Genomic DNA, 10,479 nt, shown 5'->3' with positions numbered 1-10,479 from the left:
CTAATCTCCATACTTGCTGGAAGACAGTGTAAATTCGGCCAGTATTCCCTATATTCAGCCCAGTAAAATACAGCTCATATATCATATCCACCTCAGTTTTTAACATAAGAGCGTTCGTGGCCATTTTGAATTTAAATGTGCAAGCCAAGGCTCCCAGTAGCCGTTTCTGTTATGAATCAGAATCAATGAATCAGAAGACTCTCACATAAAAAAATTAAATAAATAAAAAGTCATGAGGTATCTGTGAATGGTTTTATTTTCAGCCGATGAGCACCATAAACAAATTGCATTCTGTAAGCAATACCAAATTTAGATGCCCCGTCTTTGGCTGATTTTACTCTGATTTTACTTATTGGTATTCCAGGTCTAATGCATCCTCTTCATTTTAATAGCAGGAAATGAATGGACTTCGAGTGGAATTCTGGTGCAAGGTAGGCTACGTGGATTTTCAACTAAGGGCCAAGCACAGCCACTGTAAAACACAAAAAAAAAAACACATTTGTAAATGAAAACACTAAATTGAGAAGATACAAAAATCTTAATCCATGTTCACACTTGTGTGTCACCTGCAGGATATCCAGCTCGATTTTCCCAGTGTCCTTCTTATCGAACGTTTTAAATATTTCTGCGTAGAGCACAGATCAACATGTTACAGTAAACCAACATTAACACATTTTTGTAATTCCTATTCGTAGCTATTTATTTCCAGTAATTTAAAACATTAAACTGAATAATCTTCAGGAAAACTTACTGAAGAGCATTTCCAGGCGAATCAGGCAGCCAACAAAGCAATCAAAGTCAATGGCGTACTGCTGATTGGCATAACGTGAGATTATCACCTCAAGTACCTCATTGTTCAGCTGGAACCCTGTGGAAAAGCAAATACAACCATTAATTTCAGTTCTGCATTTAATACGGTAATCCCCTCCAAGCTGATCTCCAAGCTCAGCCAGCTTGGAATCAGCACGTCCATCTGCAACTGTATTCTAGATTTTCTGACAAACAGACCTCAGTCTGTTAAGTTACATAACCTCTCCTCCTCCATCTTCACCCTGAACACCGGCGTGCCACAGGGCTGCGTACTGAGCCCTCTCCTGTACTCCCTATTCACCCATGACTGTGTTCCTGTTTATGGCTCCAACACCATAATCAAATTTGCAGATGACACCACGGTGGTAGGTCTGATCAAAAGATGATGATGAGTCAGCCTACAGGGATGAGGTGCAGCACCTGGCTGTGTGGTGTGCCACCAACAATCTAGAACTAAACAACCAGAAGACTAAGGAGATCATTGTGGACTTCAGGCGGACTAGGAGTAATGCACACACCCCCATCTACATCAACGGAGCTGTAGTGGAGCATGTGTCCAGTTTCAAGTTGGCATTCACATCTATGATGACCTCATCTGGTCCCTAAACACTTCCACCCTGGTCAAAAAGACACAGCAACGCCTTTACTTCTTACGGAGCCTTAAGAAAGTTCACCTGAGTCCCAGGATCCTTGTGGAATTCTACCGCTGTACCATTGAGAGTATACTCACAAACTGCATCTCAGTATGGTACAGCAATTGCTCCGCATCTGACCGCAAAGCACTCCAGCGGGTGGTGAAAACTGCTCAACCCAGTTAACTTCCATTGAGAACATCTATCACAAGTGCTGTCTGGGCAGGGCAAGAAACATCATCAAGGATGCCTCTCACCCTAACCTTGGACTTTTCATCCTCCTTCCATCCAGCAGATGTTACAGGAGCCTACGCTCTCGCACTAGTAGGCTCAGGAAGAGCTTCTTCCTCGAGGCTCTGAGCCTTCTGAACTCCACACCAGCAATCTAACCTGCACCTGCTCTCTTACTGCACTGGCCGAAGTACTTTACATACATGTATTTGCACTACTCATATTTTGCACAGACTACACATTGTTCTAGCTATCACACTGTAAGATATCTAACGTTGTTACTGTACATAGCACTGTAAACTATTTTTGTAAAAATATCATTGCACTACTGATTATTACTTGCATAGAATACATTGTTTAACAGTACTATTGTACACTCAACCAACTGTATTTATTACCACTGTTCTTACGTTGCTGCTGTTCATTATGTACATATAATCCCTACATTGCACTCCTATTTATATTCTGTACATACTCTGCTAATACTGTATATAGCAACCCCATTGTACATTCTGTAAATCATAGCTTCATTTACTCTGCACTTATATGTATATAAAACACTATATTCTTGCACTTCTGGTTAGATGCTAACTGCATTTCATTAGCTCTGTACTTGTACTTTGCATAATGACAATAAAGTTGAATCTAATCTAATGCACTTCTTATTATGATCACTTTTAGAAGAAATGAATATTGTCCTCATTACCTGCTTCTTTCACAGCATCTCTCATCTCATGGGAACTCATAGTGCCCGAGTTGTCGGTATCATGCTTCTTAAAAACCTCCTGGAGAGGTATGACAGAAAATCCACATTAACTATTTAACATCACTAAATATAATGAAGAATTTGAAGAACTTTAGTGCCCACAAAGTTGTTGCTCTATGGTAGGGATGCACAATAGATCTGAACCATATTGATTATCAGCTGATATTACAGATTTTTATTGATTTACACCAAAATATATATTATACCAAATATTTCTGGATCTTTATCCAGAGTATATGAAACTCCACAAGGCCGAGTTTGCTGCTGCCATCTTTCTGGACCAAGGTCAAGGGTTATAGGAGGGTTATCGTGATTAATTTGGTTGCTGTTTTTGTACAGTGAAATTATTAAAAATATTAACTTAAACTCTCAGGGGGGCTTCAAGTAAATATTTAAGGTCAAAGGGGTTTGTTAGACAAAAAAATCTCTGTATTAATCCATGTAGTATTTATTCATATGATCCAGTGGGGTAAGGATACATCTAGCAGACTGATGATGTGGCGACAGGTTTCCATACTAAATCCATCTGTCTTCACATCAGTTCCTGTGTGAAACACCACAGAACATTTTGAAAATGACCAGTACAGAATGCTAAACAATTTCAAGGTGCTTTCAAACCAAATTCTATTATATAGCCTAGATTTAAATAAATGTAAATAAAACTGGGAAAGTTAGTTTTCCTACGTTTCGAGGTAACACTGTCCAGGATCTGCTGTAGTTCAAACACAGACACCTCTGAGTCCTGCAGAGTGAAGACACAATCATGTATACTAGGAAAAAAATGATATCAACCCCAAAATTGAAAATGACCAGCCACGCGACTTACATTTCCAGCCATCTGATTGAAAAGGTGTTTGAAATGTGGGTCCACATCACTCTCAGATATGTGTTGCTGGTAAAAAAAGATAATAATACATAAATAAATTATATATATAAATATATATATATATATATATATATATATATATATATATATATATATATATATATGTATTATTTAATTGATTTTATATGGGGTATATCTGAATTTATAGAAATGTTTTTCTTATGAATCAAAATAATACACACTATGTTTGTAAATAATAAATTCACCTTTTTCACGTCTGCACTGATCTCCGTATCCATCGGGCTGCAGGGACGAGAGTCAGAAACATACATCATGCATTTGGGTGAAAATACAAGAATGATCAATGATTTATTGGTCCAACAATCAGATGGCAACCAAATCTCCACTCAAGGCAGAACAGAACCTATGCAACATCACCACCATGTGGTCTAAAATTAGAACTATATGATTTAAACCCATGCTTTTTTTAAAAAAAAAAAAATGCAAATATTGAAATATGCAAAAAAAAAAAAAAAAAAAACACTTTGGACAAACCTGGCAGCGGCCTCTTTCTCTGTGAACACACGCAGTACGAAGCCTCCCTTGCGATGCGGCTCGAAGGTGGAGGGGATGATGACGTATTCACCCGGAGGCAGTTTGAAGCGCTCGCTCACCTCTCGTAAGTTGATGAAGGTGTTGCTCCCTGCAATGGAGCGCTGACGCAGCAGTACATCAGGACCGAGAATAATGTTATCGCGACCCATGTACTGCAACACAAACACAGATGGATGAAAACTGGTAAAGGTTGTTAAATTTAAATGTGTTATGTGATGCCCCATAGCGACATGATAGAAAAAAATGGGAGGAACAATGACATTTTAATGCGTTAGTGTTCACGCACCAAATTTTTGCATTCTCTCGCAAAACAATTGTGTTCACGCAAAAAACTTTGTAAGTTCTCTAACAAAAGGATTGCGTTCCTTTAAAAAAAAAAACGTTTCATTTTAACTCCCACCTCATATTATTTCCATCACAAAAGTTTTGCCAATGAATGCAAAGTTTCTCAGGGGAACGCAAAAGGCATTGGAATATAAATTTTCTTCCTTTTTTAACCATCATCATGTCTCTTTAGAGTCTCCATAGTATCATAAAAATTGAAGCACAACTGGTTACGTTTGTCGTCTTCGGTTACTCTTATGTACAAAACATGTTGAGCTCATACACACCTCATCTGGAACCTGAAAAACACCAAAGAATATTGTATAATTCAGTGTTCAAATTCATACAGTTCACCACAAAAAATATCCTGTTATTTAGTGGTAATGTTTATGGTTATGTCACTGGAAAACTGTGTTAAATAAAGGGCAACAGTTGTGTTCTGGAACTAAAATCACATTATTTTAACATTTGAAGATAAACCTACCATGAGCTGAGAGGCAATTAATCAATATTTTAACTTTATTTAAAGAAAAAAAAAATCCAATTTCCAGGTGAAGAACTACACTATCCATGAATTGCTTCAGATTAAAGTTTGAAGATTGGAGCAGGTTAGTTTAGTTCAGGACTCTTTATTGTCTTTAATTTTTTTTTTTTTAAGAAATTGGAGAAAATGAATGGGAAAAAAACACCTCTAGAAACTAAGATGATGTGATTGTGATTGTAAAGTTGGTGGTTCTGCTGGTTGTGGTGTTTATAGTAATGTTGTCTGTGATATTAATAGTTACCTTATAGATCGCGAAGCCAATGGTGTTCAGGTCTCGTCCAAACCGTTTGTCTTTACGACCATCTTTCTGCATCAGACCCACTAGGATTGTGCAGCCGTCCTCTCCATCATGAGGATCATCATCTTCTTCCTCCAACTTGATCACATACTGAGGGTTTGAGCAGAATGTAGCTGGAGAGGAGGAACCAAACGATCAAACCGTGGATCAAAAAACAGCTTAAACAAACATAGTTTCAAACACATTGTGGTTGATTTAATTTACCTGGGTTGTTCCTGCAACCCCCTGCAGTGGATCCCACCCTCCAGTTGCCTTCAAACTGGTTGTAGTTCCAGCGGCTCGCATCTTCGCTGGAAAGAGTGTCTGGAGTCAGATTACAGATCTCCAACTTTGAGAACTGCTGTATGAAGTCCGAATACGCCATCCTGACAGGATGAGGAAGATTTGTCAGTATTCAACAACATATGTGTTACGTTGTCCAGGGTTAAAAGCTCAAGTTCTCTTACCAGAACTCTCCATCTTCACCTGAATAATCCAATTTAGCTTTCTCCTCTGGTTGGACACTGTTCCACTCTTTGGAACTGCAAAAGACATTGGAGATATTTGGCAGGACTCTCAAGACTGATGTTAAAGGAATAAGATCTGTTTAGGGAAACTCACTTGTCACTCCAAGGGCCCGTCCACTCCACCTGACCCCACGGGTTCCTGATACGCACCAGCTGAACCAGACGGCCGTAGGAATGAACCTGTAAGTAAGATGACAGCCATTAGAGCTCGTTTGAGTTTTTCCTATCAAATCCATATTTCAGTGCCAGTTTCTGACCTCCTCTGCGCCCGTGACGGAGTAGGCATGACCCTTCACCAGCTTCAGACTTGTGACCGCTTCTGTCTCATACGAACTGGTAATCTGCTCAATGATTATGCAAAAGAATCAGCTTTGCATCACAGAAAAAAATTACATTTTAAAACATTCAAATAGCAAATGCATTTGTGCCCATTTGTGCGCTCATAGACGTATTACTTACTAGTTGTTAAGTAAACCTACTGTAGCTGAAAAACAAGTTTATTTAACTTGTATTTTTGTTCTGTTGTGTTTGTTATTTGTTTCTTTGTTAATTAAAAAAGTAAAAATAGCTATATCAAGATATATTGTTATAGTGAAATAAAATTTCTCATACCGTGAAATAAGATTTTGGTCATATAGCCCACCTCTAGAAGTAGTAGTGCGTGCATGCGTGTGTGTGTGTGAGTGTGTATACTGTATATTGAACAATATATTGGTTATCAGCTTCAAAATAAAAATAATAGTATTAGCCAACATGTTTATATCAGTGCATCTTATTATGTATTACAGCAATGATAGTAATTGTCACAGTTGAAACTCCTGGTATTTAGTGTGAGCCACAAGTGAGCTAACATTTGATATTTCCAGACACAAAATCCTTCTTTACATATGGGTGAGTCCAACCCATTTGCATATGTGGCAAGTGTTCTTTGCAAGTCGCCTGCAAAATACCCACAAAGCACAAGCAAATTGTTCCGTTTCACAAGGAAATTGATATCCAGAATTTTCGTAAATAATGTAAAAGCTTAGGTGTTTAAACCGTGTTTTTTAATTAGACCACAGACCACAGTTAGAAGTTTAAATGATGTGAAATAACAGAAATGGAATGTGACTCACATCAATGGAGCAGCCCAGTAATGATCCCAGCGTCAGTGCTTTCTGCATGAGCTTAAACAGGTATGGAGGTGCTTTGCTCAAGTCGTGGTTCTCCGCGATGCCTCCTGTGAAATCCTCAAAACCCTCAGTGGTTGAACCTCCCGACAGAGCTTCATATGAGCCGTTAAGCCTGCAAAATATGGGAATAATCAGCGCCACCGGTTGGTCATGTCATGGATATGTGACATGTTGTTTGATCATTGTGTGTTTTGTAGGCAGTGGTTTGGCCCAGTGTTTACCAACGGTTTCAGATGACTCAGTGTCTTGATGTTCAGGATTACAGTTCAGGTTAGTAGTAGCAGGTAATTTATGATGAATAAACACATACACTTACTTTGCATAGGCCTTTTCCAACAGGGCGCTCCAGAACTCGGAGCCCTCGGCTGAATGAACAAACAGCAGCTTCCCGTCTCTGGTGGGCAGCCGGTCGTCAATGACAACATCCACCCATTCACCATACTGCCAGAACTGAGAGATGCGAACAGCAACGATCACTCTGACAGTGTCCCCTTAATTCATCATTGGAATTCTAATAGGGTTATGTGTTGTAATTAATACTCACATGAGATCCAAAAGTCTGAGACCACTAGTGAAAATAATGTTGGATTTTTTTCTAATGTTATGTGATTTTTTTTTTTTTTCTGAACTTTTCATCCAGGTTTTCAATTCCAGACCTTTAGTGGGGTCTCAGACATTTCGATCCCATGCACTGTATGTTCTGACCTGAAAGTGAAAGATGCCGGCATAGTCCTCTATAAAACTCTGTCCTGGTGGAACTACACGTTCCAGAATTGCATTATCAAGAGTCAAAGATGCAATAGCCGCCAGCAACCAACAGTCACCTGCCAATGATTCAAATGTCATTAGATACTTCTGCATTGAGCTCATTGTTAATGCAAACTGACTTCCTGTTCACTTGTTACAGGTATAGTCCTAAAGGATCAACCTGGACTTCCATGTTTTGCTCATCCTGTGCGTATACATCTTACTCAGTGGTGATGGTGGTTGGACCACTGTGGGATTTGAACCTACAACCTTCAAGCTTAGGTTTTTAACCACTCCCATATCTCACAATATGTTTTTCCACAACACAAGAAATGCACTTGCATTGTGAGGTAACTCTAATTAGTGGTTGCTAAAGCTAGCATCACTATTATTGTTGTTCATTTTTGTTCATTCTTATCCACTTACCACTAAAACTTAAGTATGTATTTCGCCCCACACCATTTGCGATATGGTCATTAACATTCTTAAGTAAAACTTCCAAAAGGGTGTTTTCACAGTGACGCCATAGAAGAACCACCTTCCAGTGAACAGTTCTAAAAGAACCATTTCTTCTTATTGTGAAAAAGAACATTTCAATATTCTGAGGAGCTTTGTTCAAATATAAAGAACCTTTTGTGGACTGACAAGATTTCACTGATGTTAGAAATTTCGCATGGCACAGTAAATGGGAATAAAGAGCCTCTATTTTTAAGAATAAATGATACCGAAGAAAAAAACGAAGGAGTCATATAACTTCGGTTTCCGTTAAGTTCAATCCATTTCTTTTGGAACTTTCATGTATCATTTTAACCGGGCAGTGTTTTATTTTTAATAAAATGTTGATATTTAAATGTTAAAAGTAATTGTAATTTAATGTGTTTTTGAGAAACTGAGTATCACATAAGCCACATATGTGACACAATTCCTTATATAGTGATTATATTTGTTGTGTCATGGTCTTTAGCACTGCACAATATGAGTCTGTGTGGGTTTGGGGTGGAGGACAGTTTACTCATGTCAACATAAAGCAGACACACCAGCAGATAGAGGTAACTAAACACCTCATTTAATATTTTACAATTTTGTATTTTTTTAATGCTGCACTTCAGCGATACTGACTTCACCTGTGTTTGTAAGTGGAAATCATAAATAATTTATGAATTATGCTACAGGCCATACCCGAACACCATTCTGATCAAAAGGCTTGTTCCTCACCTAAAGCTCCTTGGCAGATGTCTGTCCGTTTGGCGCCGTCCACAATGAACTCAGGGTTTGAGCAGAGCTCCTTTAAAAAGGGACAATGTAAGGACAATTAGAGGTGATAATGTTACCTTATGTTAAAGTACACTTAAATAACAATAGCCTGTATTTGCTCTTAGCAAACAACACATATAAAAGGTTCAGTTAAACTAGTGTGCTGTGGCTTGTGTATTCATAAAAAAGGAAAAAAAATACAGATAAAAAGCATTGTATTTATATAACAATGCAAACTGACGAGCAGAGAGTCTGCATGCTATAAGTATCAACAGACATAATATCATCCTCACACTTAAAGAGAAACCTGAGCTGCCGTCGGTTACCATAGTGAGCATATCAGCGCACACGCATGAAAACACATTCACATGCATGCACATATCTCAGATAAAGTGCTGTTTATTTTTCTTTTCTTCCATTATAAAATTTCCGCTATTTGTCATTTCTTCAAACACGTTTATTGCTTTTTCTTTAAACTTTTTACTTTCATTTATTTGACTCTTTGCACCACTTTGAGTTTATTGAGATTTTAAGGCAGCAATTAAACATACATTTTCAATTTTACCATTTCTAAAATGAATTTAATACTTGTATTATTCACTAAAACTTCTTCAGTTGTAACTTGTGAATGCAAATATCAAATATCACCTTAAAGAAAAAATACACTCCAAAAACAGATCATTAAACATACATTTCATGCGGTAAAATCTGTTTTTATTTGTGACATTTTTTTCATATCGTTCTTATTAATTTTTTAATTAACCGTAAAACATTATTTTTGATAATTTCATGTAATGAAAAGCAATACAAAAACAACATGAAAAATACTGTTTCTAATATTTATATTATATTAATATTTAATAATGACATTATTATATTATATTCAGTTAACCTCACTATGCTCTTTATATAACATCACTATTTAAAAAAAATATTTACGTTTTTGCATTTAAGTGATTGAATAAAAGTACTGTTAAGGTTAGTCTCAGGTAGAAATAAATTCTATAAAACATACCAGGATCACAAAAGCACACCTTGATATTTACCTAAACTCCACCTGTGTGGAAGAAAGCAAACACACACTGCAGTACCTTAGGTCTCTTCCACTGCACTCCTCTGGTCTTGGAGGAGTACCGTCCGAGTTCATTGTATCCCAGAGAGTCGGATTCGGCAGGGAAGGTCGGGTCACAGAACAGGGTTTTTTTCGCCAGACACTCCTGCTTCAGGGTCTGGTAGTCTTGCTTGTTGAAGGGAATCGCCTTCTCATTTGTTCCCAATCCTTCTCCTCTATCCTGCCTCTTAGAAAGAACCTTAGCAATATTAGACATGGTGCCCTGTAGTCGTACTCAAGTTTCTCTCAGGCTTGTGTTTGTGTGAGAATGATGCTGGTTTTAAAGTAAGAGCTGCTGTATGGTAAAGCGGAGAGGGGTGGAGTCAGACCCACCTGTCAGCACACGGGGGCAGGTGTTGCTTTCAAACTGGTTTTACACTGTGATGTATAATGAATATACAATTCTCTAAAGCACATTGCAGTGGATACATCTTGAATAAAATGTAGTTCAGTTACTTTACTTTAAGAAACAACATTTATAAGCAAATACCAAGAAGGAAGGAAAGACGTTTTCTTAAAATGTTAAGTATTTTAATTGTGTTCATTTATTTACATTTTTACATGCATATTATATATTTACAATAAAAAACGTAGGCCATTAATGGCAGTTAAAACTGCAAAATAAGCATATGAACACGAAGGA

General features: G+C 37.6%; 1 protein-coding gene across 1 annotated transcript; it reads right to left on the bottom strand.

Annotated features, from left to right (window-relative positions):
- Positions 1-238: 238 nt before the first annotated feature.
- Positions 239-10,118, bottom strand: LOC109111554 (calpain-2 catalytic subunit-like). The gene is made up of 21 exons (XM_042750004.1): positions 9,817-10,118; positions 8,687-8,756; positions 7,430-7,548; positions 7,041-7,174; positions 6,668-6,836; positions 5,810-5,893; positions 5,647-5,732; positions 5,493-5,567; positions 5,251-5,411; positions 4,990-5,159; positions 4,492-4,503; positions 3,821-4,032; positions 3,532-3,568; positions 3,266-3,331; positions 3,124-3,181; positions 2,919-2,983; positions 2,646-2,714; positions 2,380-2,458; positions 752-868; positions 567-625; positions 239-472 (listed from the first exon to the last, which is right to left on the bottom strand). The coding sequence occupies exons 1-21, from the start codon at positions 10,051-10,053 to the stop codon at positions 449-451; spliced, it is 2,103 nt and encodes a 700-aa protein (XP_042605938.1). The 5' UTR covers positions 10,054-10,118; the 3' UTR covers positions 239-448.
- Between the last annotated feature and the right edge of the window lie 361 nt (positions 10,119-10,479).

Source organism: Cyprinus carpio, chromosome B22, assembly GCF_018340385.1.
Source record: "Cyprinus carpio isolate SPL01 chromosome B22, ASM1834038v1, whole genome shotgun sequence".
In the NCBI taxonomy this organism is placed as follows: domain Eukaryota; kingdom Metazoa; phylum Chordata; class Actinopteri; order Cypriniformes; family Cyprinidae; genus Cyprinus; species Cyprinus carpio.
This window is presented reverse-complemented; position numbering and strand designations above follow the sequence as displayed.